This window comes from Oxyura jamaicensis, chromosome 2, assembly GCF_011077185.1.
Source record: "Oxyura jamaicensis isolate SHBP4307 breed ruddy duck chromosome 2, BPBGC_Ojam_1.0, whole genome shotgun sequence".
Classification (NCBI taxonomy): domain Eukaryota; kingdom Metazoa; phylum Chordata; class Aves; order Anseriformes; family Anatidae; genus Oxyura; species Oxyura jamaicensis.
In genome coordinates this window covers 47,555,622-47,573,669 of record NC_048894.1, presented here as the reverse complement: position 1 = coordinate 47,573,669, position 18,048 = coordinate 47,555,622, and the positions used below count along the sequence as shown (strand labels likewise).

The window sequence follows — 18,048 nt, the reverse complement described above, 5'->3', positions numbered from 1 at the left end:
GTGCCAGGCTGTGTCAGTTTTCCGCCACATGCCGTGGTTTTCTCTGGAAGTGTTCAGAGACTTGACCAGATATATATATCCTCCAGACAAAACCAGGCAGAGCAGGAGTGAAGCAAGCGCATGCAGCAGCCAGGGGCTGAAATTTCTGTGGGAGGACGTGCCCCTGCTGGCAGAATGGACCTGCAAGCAGCTATTGGCCCTGGCACGGAGGTCGCAGAGGGGACTAGAGGCTGTGTGCTGCAAGTATCCGGAAATTGCTCGTTTTGCTTCCTCCGGGAGCCCCGAGATTGATCTACAAAGAAAACATCGTCAGAAAGGAACCGGTCCAGATTAATTCTTTGGTTGTTATCAAGGTAATTAGTTTTCTCCTGTAGATAAATGGGAGGAGTATATTCTGGGTAAAATACACTATTAATTTCAATTTAAAGCAGAGAGAGGAAAAAATGTGGAGGTTTATTTTGCTACGATTTGGCTAAATGCAGTCATACAGCAGTGCCAGTCAGTGAATCTGAAAGTAAATAGCAAGTCAAGCTCCACAAAAGAAATAAGGCTAGCTTAGGAAAACAGTGACACCGAAGTTAATAACTACAAGTAGTCCTGTTTATTTGCCTATTTGTCTCAATCAGTCACATATTCAGAGGTGTTTTTTTTTTCTGCAGTGCAAGGACCTGAACTTGATATCAGTGCACATACATTATAACAGTATGTTATATGTGGTTATGGATGTATAGGTGCACAAAAACAGATAATTTTATGTAAATAGAAAATGAGTGGAGAGGCAGCTTAAAAAAAAAAAGTCAGCAATACTGCAGATGATACTAGTCCAAAACCAAACTTGTCATATGCTTAACAGGTGTTACATTTAGCATACTGGACAAGACATCCAATATCTGAATAATTATGCTCAGGAGCAAAGCATTCAATCTGTTAAAATGTATTCAGTTGATGTCTGGCCAGCCAAAATTGGCTTATAAAGGTATTCATCCAGTTATTGCTTCACATGGACATCGCTCTCACAGAAGTGTGGCATACAAACAGAGGTACAAGACAGGTGCAGGTAGTGCTGGAGGAAGAACACTAAGTGCTCCTCAGACCAAGGTTAGTATCTGGAGAGTCCCTTTCCCTTTGCAAGATTTCTTTAAATGTATTTACTGTACTGCTATCAATATTTTTTTTAGTATTGTACTTGGTACTTGCAGAAGCCCAGTTCTTGAACCAAGGCTGCAGTCTGTTCCTGTGCACATCAAATGTGGCTGAAACTGTGGCTTACTCAGCATATCCACAGTAACAAGCAGAGTAATTATATGTGACTTAGCCTGTTTTGTGTGGACAAGATGTTTTTTTTAAAGCTAAATCAGCTCTTGATGTGCTGTACTGTGGCTTCCTCATGAGTCTAAACTTTTCCAAAGTTTAGAAAGTGCTTCTAAAATAAATGTGGGTTTGACTATGACCATCATGAGTGGTGTATTGTACCAGAGGAGGAAATGGTGATGAAAGCAAATGGAGTAATACAATCCTGCCCTACTGGCATTGGCCAGCCAAGTGATTATGTACCTAAACAGTTATGTACCTAAACAGTTTTCCATGATGTAACTGCAGAAGATTTAGTTGCCATCCAGTCTGATTAAGTTGCTGCAGTAGCATCATGAAGCTGGATATCACTGTCACAATATGACATTAAATCTTGTCTTTTATTTTATGGGTCATTTCTGGAGAATTAATCTAATTTATCCTTTTAAGGCCATGTTGCGTGATACTCTGAGAAATATACAGACTACAACTGGGGAAATTTGGTCAATTTTCACAACCATGTAGGGCTGGCAGATTTCAAAAGACTTCAGTTGGCAAGAAATAGATGAAATATATTTAAGAACTCAGTATTTCTTTGCTGTATGGTTGCACTATTCATCACATTGCTTTGTTTGCTGTTGTTCAGAACCAGTTATTGTTCTCAGAGAAACTATTTATGGTGAGCTGTATAGCTGGCCTAACACAGAGGCCAACTCTAGCCCATGTATAGCAGCAGACTGGAACTGATGCAGCCAGTTAGGGCTAGGATGAAGCTTTATGACTGTTATTGAGATTATAAGCATTTAATAGATACACTTGGGAAAAGTCTGAGTTTGCTCAGGACAAGCGAAAACACAGCTTGACAGAAACTTCCAAGATGGTTTTTGTCACAGGATTGGATTCTGGTTACTCTTTGATGGTTTGTCTAAGAAGACTGGAGCATCAGGAAATTCATGCCTATCACAGGATGCCCAGAATTAGTTAGAATACTGTGGTGGATAATAGGTCTGGTTTCACTTAGCATGGTGTCAGGTTTCCTGATGCAAATCTAGGATGCGGTGTATGGGACAGAGACCTAAAATGGGTGGAGCACAACCAACAGAATCATAGGAAATCAGACATTAATATTGTTAAGATACGCAGCAAATCTTCAGCTACCATTTTTGTCAATAAGGGCTGCAGTTTCACCCTTCTAATTAGGTGTGTAGCTATTTGTGGAGCCTCTGTCTGATTGCAGGATACAATACATTTGCATGGTCTGTTAGAGGCAAAACTGGTCTAAAAAATTCCTGGGCAAGGGAAAAAGTCTAGTGTGAAGGACTGTGTTGTCACTGGGACTTACTCTGTCACCTTTAGTGCTTCAGCATGTAGGCACGGGTGTGCCAAAGATAGACTTTTAATGTTAAGTTTTACAGGAGGTAAATTTGGGTGAAGATACTTAAAACACTGAAGGCGAGCAGTGAAGCGGTTGTCCAAGGATAATCCTTCATTGTGTGAATTTTTTAGACCTGAACCATTCAAGACAGATGTTTGTCAGACCTGTCTGAGCCCCAGTGCCTCCCTACACTACCTACAGCTTCACCAGCTGTAATCAATAGACAGGAAACTTTCAGCAACTTTCTAGCAGAAGTTTTATACCACTGTTTATATAATAAATTTATGAATAAGACTGAGAAGCTACCAGATTTGTATGAAATCAGTATGAATTCAGGACTAAAATGAAACTATTTAAGAGCATCTTGTAGGAATTAAACTGGATTTAGATCTGAGGGGGTGGATATTCCTTGGTGTTACAGCCTAATCCAGCACTTAATGAAGATACTGGAACATTTCTAATGTAAGAGCATGCTAGTATCACATGGTGGTGGATTCATTCTGTATTATTAAAAAGAGTATTAGGTTCCATTACTTTCCTGTTTTATGGATGTGAATTTAAATGATTGATACACCATCACTGTTTTAAGGATCTTCTGCTAAACAATAGCATATTTCTCCTATTCCTCTATTGTAGGCCATGTCAGAACAGGAGTTGCCGGGTCTTTTGATTCTGGATATTGGAGGAACTTATGGTGTGCAAGAAAACATTGTAGCACTTTTGAAAAAACACTTTTGCCTTATCACCATGAAGGAATTTCTTGAAAACAAAAAAGAAATGAGCAAAAAAATCCAATCCATTTTTGTGTCTGAGTGCAGGCCAACTGTTGACCAGGAACTTCTAGAAAGTTTGCCTAACTTAAAGGTAATTGGAAACTCTGGGGTTGGAGTGGATCATTTAAACTTGAAAATTATTTCTAACTTTGGTGTGAAAGTCACCAATACCCCACATGCCGTTGCTGACTCTACAGCAGACATAGGAATGGCCTTGATGCTGGCCTCTGCCAGAAGACTAGTTGAAGGTAATATTTTATTTTTTCCTGGATCTTACGTATTTCTTTGGCATATCTCACATTCCTATGTTACAGATGATCTGTCAGAATCAATACTGGGGATGCTTTACATGAGAAAAACTTTCTGAGGACTCTGTTTTCTTTTCTCATGTCCCACTTCTTTTTAAGGCAATAGTGACAGGATTAAGACCATCATTTCATTACATACTTTGAAGTCGTGTATGACACCCTGTTTGGAATAATGCCTAGGCCTTAATTCAGCATAGGGTATTCACTGTGCGTGTTGTTTATAGCTGTAAAAACTGAATACAAAACGCATCCAAAACAAATGTCACCATTTTTCTGTTTCCCTTTGTCACAAGTGTCAGGAGGTACAGGAAAGTACAAAGCATCTAGAGCTGGCCATGTCCACATCTCTAGAGCAGGAATTAGTATAGCTCTTCATTTTTTCCTGCTTCTGTGAAGAGTTTGTCTAAACCAATGGGCTTTATTTTGAGAGTAGCACCAGCACTATTAGTGAAACAGCTGGTAATCCTTTTGATATGTTATTCCAAACAGTACCACCAACCTTAAGTTATGTGCTTAAATGTAGATCTTTCTCCCCATGCCCTTGCTGTGTAATGCCTTTTGGGGAAGGAAGATGTCAGTAGAGACAAGAAAGAGAAACAGAGACAAGAGATTGTCTCTGTCTTGAGGGACTTGGAATTTCTGTTATCATTGCTGCATACCTCGGTATGAAATAACTCCTCTTTTCCCTTGATGGTTTACCACTGTTGCATCTTGCTGAACCTCGAGTCTGACGTATAAAAACTCACAGAGATCCCTTTCAGAGCTGGAATCTGCAGCATACTTTCAACCCCACTCAAGCAGTAGGGCTGTTTTGTTTTATGAGCCAGTAGATAGATGGTGAGATTTGCTGCCGCTAAAAAAAATGTGAAGTCAATGCTTGTGGGGTGGTAATGACACAGAAGCTATTTTTGAACTTAAGAAAAAAACATTCCAGTCACTAAAGGTTAATTCCCTGAGGAGGTAATTCCTCCTAGGAGGATACCACCTTCAGGAAGCCCTTCTGTGTCACTGGATCTGGTCTTGGCTGTTGCAGAGAATGGCACCATCCAGGCCTGTCCATAAACTGGTCAAAATTCCTCTTTAAATTAGTTAGGACATTTTTTAAACAGTGCTTCTGAACCCTGTTGTGACAGTGAGAAATGTTTTCTTTTCCTCTGATTCCCAACCTGAATTTATTATTGGTTTGTGCCCATTTGGCATGTTTTTACATTCAGGCTCCCAGATAGCAATTTCTCCACACACAAAGTATTTTGCTGTTGACTGGCTGGGAGTTGAAGTTACCAGGGCGACTCTTGGGATCATCGGGATGGGCAGAATTGGGTATAAAGTGGCTCAGAGAGCCAGAGCCTTTGAAATGAAGATCCTGTACCACAACAGGAAGCAGAGGTAAAAATGTTTGTTTACTGTGTGTAATTAAATTAGTCTGGGGGCAGTGATGGAAGCTCTCGTCTGTGTCCCCGCACTTCCTAGTCATCTGTGACAGTTGTAAGCCACATGAGAAATATCACCATGCCTCCACATCCTTACTTTGGTTCCCTGCTGCTCCTGCTGGGAAGCAGCTCCTCCTCACCTTTGTGCTCACTCCCCTCTAGTTAGCTATTGGTACTTTTGGAGCAAGGGTTGTGCTAACCTTTTTAAAGATGTAGCTCAGGCAAATCAGACCCTGTCCTGCCGAAATTTTCTCTCAGGCTTCTGGCAACATCCCTGGCCCAGCCCAGGCTGTCACCCCTTTCCTCAGCCCAAACAGTTCAGTCACCACACTAATGCCAATGATCTTAACTTCACATGTGTTTATAGTTTCCTTTCTTTTCTTCCCCTTCATTCCTTTTCTACCACAAGACTTAACTGACATCTCAAGCAAGGAGAGAGTCTACAACGAGTGTATAGGCACAGAAGCAGGCGAGAAAGAAACAGGGACCTTCTGCATATCCAGTCTCCTATACCTAGTACCACTTACGTGCTTTGATTTCACATTTATGTAACTCCACCAGTGTCCTCCTACTATTCCTCAGTCCTGTTGGTCTTTCTAGACCACATCCTACCCTCCCTTCTGCCATCTGTTCCTATTAATGTCTTTTCCTTTATTCTGGCATCAGACCTCTTCATGTTTCGGCTGCTCAAGTTCTCTGTTAGGACTGATTGATTGTTAAAGTCAATTCAAAATATTTGTATCAAATTGGTTATGCATTTTTCCTTCAGAAGAGAGGAGGAGGAACAGGCAGTTGGTGCCCACTACTGTGAGAAGATGGAAGACTTGCTGCAGCAATCTGACTTTGTTATGCTGGTTGTGAACCTGACTCCTGAGACTCACAAAATGATTGGGAAAAAAGAGCTGGGGCTGATGAAACCCACAGCCACTCTTATAAACATTGGCCGAGGTACAAATATCTACTAGAACTGGTTATGGCTCCAGAGTTAAGGTTGTGTTTTACCTGATTATGTTGGCATTCCACACTCCAGCCTCAGTCTGTGATATCTGTGTGTTGTTTGAGTCACAAAATAGCTGGCAATCTACAAATTAATGACTTACCGTAATTCAGATACCATGTGTTCAAAGGACAAATGGAATATGGAAATGCCCGGCAGATGTTCTGCATCTCTGTAGCCTTAACTTGAAGACAACATTTTTCGTAGTGGAAATAACATTATTTTTCATGGAAAGTTGAATGATAAATGTGGTACAAAGAAAAACATAAGCTTCTACTGGAGCAACTATGTAGAAAAGAAACCTGACATGAGATTACAGATCTGTTGGTACTGAACAAGTATATGGAAGAGCAGACCTGGGGAGACTATAAAGCAGTAAAGAAAACTAAGATAAAAGAGTGAAAAGCTCAAAGGAATTAAGTTATTTTTTTTACATATAATAATACAGGAAACATTACTATAGAAAAATACAGGAAGTAGGCATCAAAACGAGGAAAAGACTAAAATCTCTCACACCCCAGAAAAAACGTATGCATTAGACCATAATACACCTCAAATTAAAGGTTAATAAATAAAATCTAATTTTGTTTCCTTTGGTTAATGGTTACTAGACAGACATTCTAGTTTCTAAAAAAATGAAGATCCTTTATTTTTTTCTCACCAGAGCCTTGAGACCTTTTCCCACTGCCAGGTAAAAAATGTGTTCATTAACTTGTCATGATAGAAAGATATTATTTCAATACAGGTGCACTTATTGATCAAGATGCATTGGTAGAAGCTCTCCAGAATAACGTTATTAGGGCTGCTGCTCTGGACGTGACATACCCTGAGCCTCTGCCAAGGTAGAGAAAGCTGTTTTCCATTCTGTTAATCTGAAATGTTTTAAACTGTGAGCAAAAGTGTGCTCATAATCTTGACTTCTCACTGTTTAAGACCAGAACCTCAGTTTATCTTGCACAATCACAAGTAAATGACAACCTATGCCCCCTTCCCAAATCTAGAAGTTCTTTGCCAACCTGACTGAGAAGCTAGACAACAACACCAGTACAGAGGAAGAACAAATGGGAAGTGAGCTTCCCACAGTTTTCTGCCAGTCTTGTGTATGTGGCACCTTTACCTCAACATGCCATTGCTGTTTCCTGAGGTTTGGTTCTTAACAACTGGCATGTAATAGCAACAGAGTAAATTCCATGTGTAATGCATTCTGTTTGTTCTGTTTCTTGCAGAGATCATCCTTTGTTAAAATTAAATAACATCATTATAACCCCTCACATTGGAACTGCAACAGTCCAAGCCATCCAGATGATGGCAGAAGAAGCAATAGCAAATATGCTGGCTGTTCTCAATGGTCAACCCATTCCGAGTGAAGTGTTTCCCAAATGATGTGGGCCAGATGACACTACTAAATCTCTTGTCTATAAGAAGACACTATTTCCTACAGTACCACTTTTAAGTTTTAAAAAAGTAACTGATGCTGCACTGCTGATGTCATGACACTGCAAAACTGTCATCTCACTCAACTTACCCTGCGTTGTCACTTACAATTCTGAAAAATAAAAAAAAAATGATAAAAGGTTTTTGTTTGAAGGTTTTAGACTGAGCCGTTATGTGTTTTGATATCTTCATTATTTCAATGAATATCCATGTTCTGTTCCTAGTACTTGCAAGTACAATAATGAAAAGCGGGTGCATTGAGCAGTTAGTGGGAAACTACAATATATTTAAGGTGAATTGAGCATCAATGCCCTAGAGAAATGTTACCATATCCTGAAACTCTTTTTAGCCAATATTTCAATATTCTATTTGGATGTCAAAACTCTCAACAAAGCAAACTCCTTTGAAATGATTTTTGTCCTAAGGTTTTCTCCTGTAAGACGAACTCTGCCTCACCTACATGTTAAGTCAAAGTGAAGCTAACCATTGAAAAAATATCTTTGATTTACCTGACAGGATCCCTTGAAAACCAGAGTAAATCCCAAGAAATTTAGTTCCTCTGTGCAGACGGAAATTATGTTTTTTGTTTGTTTGTTTTAATTATTATTATTATTTATTTTTTGTTTTGTTTTTTTTCCTTTATTGAGCATGAAACAATGGTAGTTCAAGCAAGTGGATGAGGGCACAGTGAAATCAAGTGGATGAGGGCACAGCCTAAAGCAAAATTTGTGATCAGGGCTAACTTCCAGCCAAAGGCTTTTTTCTTGCATTCTCTTTGCTATCAGCAAGCAATAAAATTAGAAAATTCAGTAAAATATTTGTAACCTCCATACAATTGTGAAGACTTTCCATTATTCAGGAATATGGTCAGGCTTCTTGATGTGATGGTAAAATGAAGATTTAGCACAGTAACTTTAGACAGGCTAAGAGCAAGACATTCACATGTAAATAGTGAAATACTGATAACAAGGCAACAGTCGGCATTCCTATAGGGGATTCCAAGATTTTCAGTCCTTGAACAGTGCCCTGTCCTCTCCCCACGGCCAGCTCTTTACTGAATTGCTATTGAAAATCAATGGTGACCATAAAAGGTCTATTTTTTTTTAAACAGCTGTCTATCCCCAGACTGCCTTGAACCCTTAAACAGATGATCACTCATTCCTGAGGGGGAGAAAAAAACACACTTTTTAATTCAAGTGCTTAAGTTCTTATTTGAAAACGTTTGCTTAAGCAACTATTATATTGTTAATTTCTGATAGCCTCAAGAGAAGGCATTGCAGTTAAGAAGTCACTGGTGTCTCTTCAGGACAAGAGGCTGCAAAAATCTCTGCAATAAAGCATTTAAAAATTAACCTGTAGCACAAAGTTCATGACAAACCCATGCTATTTATTTTCAGGAAATGAATTTATTTTCAGGAATTTTAGATTTGGTTCAACATAAGATATTTAGACAGAGTAATTTGTGATCTCAGGGTAGGAAAGGAGATTTATACACCAGACTACTTATGGTCTGAAACTCAGTAATTAATCAGAAATAATTGCATGCTTTGACCCTGGTGAGAGTGATAAAAAACTTTACAGCCCCTAAGGAACAGAACTTGTTCAGGCCTCACTACGTGAATAATGGGGAGTTGTTTTTTATTTTGTCTTGTTTTGTTCATTTTGCTTGTTTGCTGTGCCGCAGTGAAAACTCAATAACCAAAGTTATGAAGCAGGTATTCTTCATTAGGGCACTGGGTGTGGGGGGCATCGCTCTGCCTAACACACACACCAAGGGTTACTGGCAGTGTGCTTATATTAGTGGGACAAATACGTACTCATCTCATTTCCTGCAAGGCTCTTGCATATTCATCAGGTCTAGGAAGAATCATTATCATAGGTTCCCGCTCCTATTCGCATGCGTACTGGAGTCCTTGGGTGGTTGTCTGGCCTACTCTGGTGGTCTTTTGACGAAGGCCAGAAGTCTTCCTCGCTGCTCAACTCCTGACCCTTCCTTTCTTTGACAGACTTCAGCAGTCAAACCAGTTCTTGCTGGTTTCATTACCTTCCAATACAGTCTTTTACATACAATTATACAACATACAATTGTGCTAGCTAAGACCTTCGGAATCAACATCCTTTATCTTGTTCCCTGTCTCAGTTGCATGTAATTGATGGTATACTTACAGGAGGTGCTTTCTTTTCTTGGCTCGTTTATCTCCCTATTGAAATATGAGGTTTACACGATCTCTTGTCATAGTTGTCATGAAACAGGACAAGAAAATGATGATTCTTTAAAATGCCTGGAAATAATTATATGTAATTCTTCTGATACTATGTCTTTCTTCTTTGTGCAGATATGGTAGGAGGAGAGCTCTCTGGACTTTTGGTAAATGAAATTGGTGGAATACCTGGGATACTTGCATGGCCACAGGGAGTTTCTGAAAAAAACATTTCTACCTCATCACCATGAAGAAAATTCTTGAAAACAGAAAGCATATGAGTAAAAAGGTCCAAGCAATTTGACTGTGGTTGCACAAACCAGTCATTGACCAAGACCTCCATCAGAGCCTGCCAAACTTGAAAGTGATTGCAGATTTGGTAGTAGGAATGGATCACCTGGATCTCAAACTTGTAGGTAGTTTTGATGTGAAAATGGCTAATGCACCATGTGCTGTATCTAGCTGCACAGCAGATGCAGGGATGGCTTTGTTAATGACATCTGCTACAAGACTAGGGGAAGGTAATATTTCAGTTCTTTTGTAGCTTCTAGAAATCATACAAGATTTACATACCATTAATTTGATTTAAGTGGAGTTGTTTATCTGGAGATATTCGTAGTGCAATAAAATGTAAAAATTAAGTATGTTGGGTTAGCAAACAGCATAATTTGTATTTTGATATCATAGAATCATTTATGTTGGAAAACACCCGTGAGATCAAGGCCAACCATCACCTCACACTACCATGTCCACCACTAAACCATGTGCCTAAGTGTCACGTGCACATTACTCTTAAATACCTCAAGGATGGCAACTCCAGCACTTCCTGTATTTTATATATCATAAATATATCAAAATTGTTACTTTATACACAAACACATATTTCAACCAGGTCTGAATAAAATCAAAGAAGTTCATTTTTCTTAGGTCACTAGCCTGGGCTGAAAATACTTGAGCAGAATCTTATCGCAGTATATTCAAACATGAATTTGTCATTTGTGGACAGGGCTTCATCTTAGAAGCTGGAATTGAGTAATTTAAGGGGCATTGGGGACTAACAAGGCAGGCTGCTCCAGTTTCTGCTAGTAGCATCCTTTCCAGTTTCATTTATTATTATTACTATTATTTCTAATTGCTGTTTTCCAGATAGACCTATCCTTGGCTTGGTTAGAGTGTCTTCTGCTTCAGGAATGGATCCTTCAGATTTATCCTATTAAATTTACCTGCCTTTGCTTTGCCTCCTCTACCACAGGATTCATAGAAACTCAACGGAGAGATACTTGTCTCCCCCCAGATCTTTTTCTACTTCAGAAGAAGGAGACATATTAAAGGGGAGATTAATGACTTGTTTTCTTCTCCATAAACTATCCCTGGCAGCATTTCTAATAGTTCTTCTCTGGCTTGACTGAGTTTTTATCCTGCGGCATATATATATATATATATCTTTAATAATATTTTGCTTATGTTTTAGAAGAGCTGGCAATGTTGGAAGACTGAAACATCAGAAGCCTTTCACCTTCATAGCAGGCTACTAAGCTCTGTTTCTTTGTGCATATAAGCTTATTTTCTGTTTGTGTAACCATCCACAATTTTGCTGGTTTAACAGATAATCTATGGAAATTACTGAAAAGTGATTTTTAAAGAAGTCACATTTCCCTCTCAAAGAGCAGTGGCAGAGATGAACAGGAAACCTGTTCTTATTCTAAATAGCACGACCAACATCTGGTGTTATTCTCCTCATAACATTTCCAACCTCTGCGGTGTTATTGGCAATACTTATTTTGAGTACCGATGCAGAACAGGTCAATATTCTTCTGAATCTAAAGCACTAAAAGGATTTTCAGGGGAGATTACATCAAAAGGCATTTTGTTGCACAGTGAGAATAAGTGGGGAACTTCACACACGGCAGGGAAAGATGATTTATTAGGTTATAACCTAGGAGATTACAAAAAGCATTGCTATTTAAAACTGTGTTTGTGACTGTTAACCATGTGTGTTGTAGTAGCACCTCAAGCACAGAGTCTTTTTTCTTGTTCCTCTGTGTCAGAGCCCATTCATTTTTCATATTGGAATGTTTTTTGTGTACAATATTGAAGTTTCTTCAGGTATGGAGTACTGTGAAGCTTATTTTCTAGGAGCTGAAGTTACTGGAACTACTGTGGGGATCATTGGCATGGGTGTAAGATTGCACAGAGATCCAAAGCATTTGAAATTAAGATTTTTGTACCATAACAGGATGCAGAGGTAAAGACTCTAATTACAGCAGAAAGTGCCTTTTAGATAGACAGTATTTCCATTTCAAGGAACTATGTCAGGACAGCAAGGAATGAAAGAATACAGCCAAGATTTAAAGGAAAGAAAAAAAAGAATGGTTGCATCAAAATGGTCTTGTGACTGCATCGTTTGGTGATTAAACGACACTTGAGAATTAATTCAGCGTTAATGTTAGAATTTCCAAGGTTTCCTGGAGAAGTGAGCAGAAAAAGGAAAATCAAGCTTGTACCTTTTTTATTCTTATGTTTTACTGTAGTGACATATAACTCTGCCATTTGTTTATTTTTTTCCCATATGTCAAAGTTCAGGACAGATCTTGCTGAAAATCTGAGTGATTGAAGAATTGGAAGGGAATACTTAGGAAAATATGAAGACTGATTAAATGATTGCCGATCTTGAGAAAACCTTGTTTCTCTTCAAGTCAGTAAGAACTTTGCCAAATATTTAACTGGATTTCACTCTTTATTACTTGCCCCTTTTAAATTGCATGTCTGGGAATCTGAGCTTTGCTAGAGATTTGGCAAGGGGCTCTGATGTAAAGGTGAAAAAGCTTCCCACATACAACTTAAGACATCTGCAATCAGGCTGGGTGCAGCCAAGAAGAAGAGCAAATACTTACTGCTATAGACCATGACCTACCCTGAGACAACTTTACTCCTCCCTGATTGAAGGGAGAAGCTGCAGTACCAGTCTTTGAGTGATTTTCTCCATACATAGACTGCAGCAGAAGAGTTGCTGCTCTAGCTAGCTCTAACCAAACCACAAGGCAGGATGAGGCCAGAGATTTCATGCCTTATTTGGAATTTCTGATACTTCAGAAATTATAAAAACAACTGAGCAAACCCACATTGGAAAAAAAAAAATAATACTAGAAAACTCCCTCTTTCAGGTCTTCAGAATTTATAAAGTGATCGTTCAGACTTTACAAACCACAAACAGAAAATAAAGCACAAATTATTTTTAAATTTTTCCTGCTAGTCTTCATTATCTCCCTCTATTTAATATGTTTTGCTCCATGATATTCACCTTAAGAGTGTAATGATGAATTATCAGTGCACAGTGCAACAGAAGAAACTTACCTATTTTAAAGTACATTTCCATTTCCAGGTTGTGTGCTGAAGCAAGATGCATTCTGTGTGCTACAAAACTGGCTGTAATTCCAGTCAGGTCTTTTCCCGATTAATCACTGTTTGCTGACCTGAAAGAAAACAACAAAACTGAAACAACAACACCGAATGAAAACAACAAAATGGATGTGTTAGGAGACACGTGGTCCTAAGCAACACTGAAGTTATTTTCTTCATGTTACTTCTTTCCGTATTTCTAGATAAGGGGTGAGATAATTCAAAGTCATTCTCTTGCAATCAGGAGCAAAATACTGTACATGCAGTCTCCTATCATTGCAATAACCTTTTTTTTTTTTTTTCTGTGAAAAGTTCAAATTAAAAATCTCTGTCTACTTTGGTAACATTTTGTGTTGAATGCTTTATTTCATGAAAGTCCTGGAGCAGCGAGGACCCATCATAAATTGCCAAAGAATTTTCTTGTTGATTCCACTCATCAACTAATGACAGGCTTGCTGGATGATGGCAACAGGATGAGGACCACCAGCACGCTCAGAGGTCACATGGATGAATTCTCGAGAACCTGATAGCTCTGTTTTGAGTGATTACTGTATCCTGTGAGATGCACCTTTCCCACAGAGAATCCTGGAAAATGGACCACGTGCTGACATCCTTCACAGGGCTTAGCTTCAGTCCACTTACAGACACTAAAATAAGCCAATGGACCCTGCACCACAGTGGCTGAGAGGCAAGCATGCAATCCATTCCCTTCAGCAGGACTTGCTACCTTGCAGAAGAAGGGCCTACACAGCCAGATGACACTAAACACACTTTCATCTGCCACCGGTTTGTTTCATGAATGGGATAATCAGGTCCTTCAGGTTGTAGGTGTTGCAGTGTGATCCTTTGTTTCCCCATCAGGAAAGAGCAGGAACAGCAGGATGTTGGTGCCATTTACTGTAAGAAGATAGTTGATTTGCTCCAGCAGGCAGATTTTGCAATGGTGGTGTTGAGTCTGACACCTCAGACACACAACCTGATTCGGAAAGGAGAGATTGACCTGATGAAACCCACAGTTACTCTCATTAACATCAGCCAAGGTATTATCAAGAACAGTTCTGATTACAAAATGTGAGCCAGCTCCTGCTGTGGTACGTGCAGCACCATGCTTCATGAACCACACAGCTGCTGCATGTACTGAAGACAGATCAGACATGGTGAAAGTTTCTTTCTGTCCCTTTCTACTCTTTTGTGTCTCAGATCATTACCTGAAAATAGCAATCAGAGAGACTGTTATTCCAAATTAGGTGCTGTAGTTGACCGAGAGGCGCTGGTGATAGTTCTGCAGACTGGTATTACTGGGGCCGCAGCTTTGGACATCGCTTGCCCAGAATCACTGCTCAGGTTGTCGTCTGTGCTTAAATCTCTGAAACACTGAGTGAGCCCTGCCAGATGCCCAGAGGCAGGGGTCTGGCAGAGACAGCCCCTACACTCCTGTTTTTTGTGTAAAAGTGCTGTGAATAAGAATGGGATGCAGCCCAGATGCTGGGACTGATAACAGTCCAAAGGGAAGTGTAGGCACCAGGAAACAACAGGAGGGAAATAGTGTGACAAGGGAGCAGTAAACCAATGCAAAAAATCACCTTTTAAAACTACATCAGTGTTTCTCTGAATTATTTTATTTGAAGATGTAACATACCATGAATGTGTGTAAGCGGCTTGAATCACCACCCCTTCTTAGACCTGCTGTATTGTCCCAAATTTTCACTCCCCACAGCCTGGTTTCCCCAATACAAAGCTGAAGTACTGCTCGTACCTTAGGCCCAGAGGCTATGGGCACATCTACCAGCATGATGCCTCATGGAATTAACTGTGCTGGATGGGTTTTGGGGTGAGGGGACTTTGGTCTTGTTATGCTAGTATGCCCAGGACATTGCTGCCCATTACCTGAGTTGCATAAGTACAGCTAAGACCACTGTGTAAGGTTAACATGCCAGGAGGGCTTATTCCTCTCTTCTGACATAATTGCTATCTTCCGGCAAAAATCTGTTTCTGGTCTTGGGCAAAAAGGTGCAGTATAAATTAAAATAAATAAATATAAATAATATATAAAATATAAATAATATATAAAATAAACAGATCCTTCTAATGTCCAAAATTACTTGAACACCAGGTGGTCAGGATCTGTGGATGTAAATTAGACTTGTAAAATCATATTAACTTATCTTTATAGTTAAATACAGTGCAAAAGCCAAAACAAGATTCCTCTTTGTTTGGACAACCAACCATAGGTAACATCACTTCTTGGAAAGCAGGCCTTACCTACAGCAAGCAGACAGGTTAGTGGTAACTTCATGGTGAGTTACAGTCAGTGAAAACAAATGTATTGCTTGAGTTGGCCTTGCCTGAAACAACAAACTCACGTGAATATAGATTTCCAGCTCTTTTTTTGTGTGTCCTATAAATCCTGGTCACATATAACAGTACTTTAAAAGTATGAGAAATTTATATCCTTATCCAATTTCATGCTTAAGCCAGGCTACCCATCCCAGCTAGGAAATGAATTACATTATATTATGTAAAAGTCTCTTAGGCTAACACAAAACTTCAGAAGTCTTAGCTTAAGAAACAATTATTATGCACATACCTTATAAATACTGCAGGCATCAGCTTGCCCTGCAGTATTACATGGAAACCAATGTCAATATTTAATAATAAATGAAACAAGGAATGAACTTCACGGGCTGTGCAATACTTCTCTCTACATAACCAGACATTATGAACTTCAGAGAACTTTGTCACAATGCTGGTATAACAGATCCCTTTCTATAACGGAAAGCTAACAGCATACTGCAATGCTATGTAATTCAGCTTAACACACTTTACAGAGGTCTATAATGTACTCTAAAAATTAAATGTACTTAGAATGTGATAGTGCATTGGTGCTACACTTCCTATGATGCAGCCCGTGACATGGTTGGCTTTCTGGGAGGCAAGCACACAGTTCCAGCTCATGTTGAGCCTCTCATCAATCAATATCACAGAATCACAGAACTGAAAGGGTTGGAAGGGACCTTGAAACATCATCGGGTCCAACCCCCCTGCCAAAGCAGATTCCTGAGAAAAGGTTGCCTAGGTAGACGTCCAGACGGGCCTTGAATATCTCCAGAGAAGGAGACTCCACAACCTCCCTGGGCAGCCTGTTCCAGTGCTCTGTCACCCTCACCGTGAAGAAGTTCTTACGCGTGTTGGTGCGGAACTTCCTGTGCTCTAGCTTGCGGCCATTCCCCGCAATATCCTGAGGTCCTTCTCCTCAGGGCTGCTCTCAATACATTCTCAATCAATGTGCTGGCAATTCAAACAGATCTTCAGTCATTCCAAATATAAATGGCATCCTGACCCATTCTGTCACATATTTTGCTATACATACATGACATACATATCAGCTCCTGAACCACAATTTGAAAATTAGATGCTCACAATTAGAAGTTACACAAAACAACTTTGAAGCTGTCAGATTGTCTCCACATCTAGCCATAAACCAAACCCATTTTCTCAACATTTGATGCATAAATCCTGGATTTTTGCTTATAAAACAGTAAATCACTTTGTTATTGTTTGGTTATTCTTTGGATAATTGTGTTTTCATTTTGTTGATCCAAATTTGTTGATTTGATATATAAAGGGGTAACTATTGTAGTTTACTTTGATTTTGTATCCTTTTTTTACCTTCAGTACTAAAATTTGGTAGACTTTCTTCCTAGACTCATAACTAGAGCAAACTTGTGTCTTCTGCTTTACAATGGTCCTTTGATCTCAGGCATCCTTACGTAAGCAGTAAGTTAAAAGATCACTCATTATGCCTCATCAGCAGACTTTCAAGAGGTTGATGTGAAACATGGAATGTGTAAGCATTAAGTGTTTATTGCTTTTCTTTTCTTTCTTTTTTTTTTTTTAAAAAAAAAAAAAAAATCAAAACCCAGCTTATCCTAAGAATCCTGTTAATATGCTTTAACTCCATCTTGTTAGTTAATGAATTTTTGGTTTAAAGTCTAACTGCGCACACTTGAAATCCAGGTAAACAAATTATACTCAAAAGTCATCAACAGGATAACAATCTATGGTTCTGTATAATTTTGTATAATTATTACAAATTTTTATTATCCTTTATCTGTTCTTGGTTATTTTACAGAGGACTTTGTGTTGGACTTGATTGTTTCTCTGTTCAGCATGTCAAGATGTGTTTGGTAGAATTTGAGGAGACACAATTGTATACGATTGCATAATCTCAGAGTGTTGCAGTACTCAAGGGAAGCCCCGAATTTTGCAAGTGACAGCTATTTCTCAGCTTGGAAAGAAAAGAGATCCCCTGGCCCCAGGCAGAAGCAGGGTTTTCTGGCTCCTGAGCTGCTCTCACCACACAGGTCAGGTCCTTCCTTGAGTGGCTGCTCATCACCTTTATATTAGGGGGAGTCCCTCCAGCATGCATTTAGCGAACATATAACATATATATATTGAAGCAGTACTCAGCAGCCTCCATTACCTGTGATTTATGGTGCAAGTCACCGTGACAGGAAAATTTTTACGCATTTCTCATCTGGGATATACGCAGGACTGCCTGTAACTGGGATGACAGCTGCTGTGAACAACCACTCCTTAGCCTGTCCCAGTTCCTTAGATCTCAGAGGAGCACTGAGAGTATTCTTCATGTTTGCAATGAGATCTGTCACTGGTGTCTGCCGATCTGTGACGTTAACTCTTCACGCAGCGGTAACTCAAGTGCATCTAGCTTGATGACCCACCAGAGGAACAGGACCATGCCTCCTACTCAGAGTACAGATAAAAGAAAAGTGAGCATGACTTTAATGCCAAATTTAATTATGTTGAAAGTGTTAAGAGCA

General features: G+C 39.4%; 2 protein-coding genes across 4 annotated transcripts; both read left to right on the top strand.

Annotated features, from left to right (window-relative positions):
- The first annotated feature begins 183 nt into the window (after window positions 1-183).
- On the top strand, window positions 184-7,760 carry LOC118162165 (probable 2-ketogluconate reductase). 3 transcript variants are annotated; one of them, XM_035318172.1, is made up of 7 exons: window positions 184-353; window positions 854-1,098; window positions 3,302-3,686; window positions 4,961-5,132; window positions 5,949-6,124; window positions 6,919-7,015; window positions 7,400-7,760. In XM_035318172.1, exons 2-7 carry the CDS (start codon window positions 901-903, stop codon window positions 7,554-7,556), a joined length of 1,185 nt encoding a protein of 394 aa, XP_035174063.1. In that variant the 5' UTR covers window positions 184-353; window positions 854-900; the 3' UTR covers window positions 7,557-7,760. The 3 variants fall into 3 exon arrangements, with proteins under 3 accessions (XP_035174063.1, XP_035174062.1, XP_035174064.1); XM_035318171.1 differs by having other exon boundaries at window positions 192-353; window positions 5,946-6,124; XM_035318173.1 differs by lacking the exon at window positions 854-1,098 and having other exon boundaries at window positions 197-353; window positions 5,946-6,124.
- Window positions 7,761-8,222: 462 nt separating this feature from the next.
- LOC118162170 (putative 2-hydroxyacid dehydrogenase SH0752) lies at window positions 8,223-15,209 on the top strand. The gene is given in 6 exon segments (XM_035318183.1): window positions 8,223-10,005; window positions 10,007-10,030; window positions 10,032-10,330; window positions 11,892-12,053; window positions 14,069-14,247; window positions 14,455-15,209. Coding segments are annotated over 6 exon segments (855 nt in total). The 5' UTR covers window positions 8,223-9,945; the 3' UTR covers window positions 14,586-15,209.
- Window positions 15,210-18,048: the final 2,839 nt, after the last annotated feature.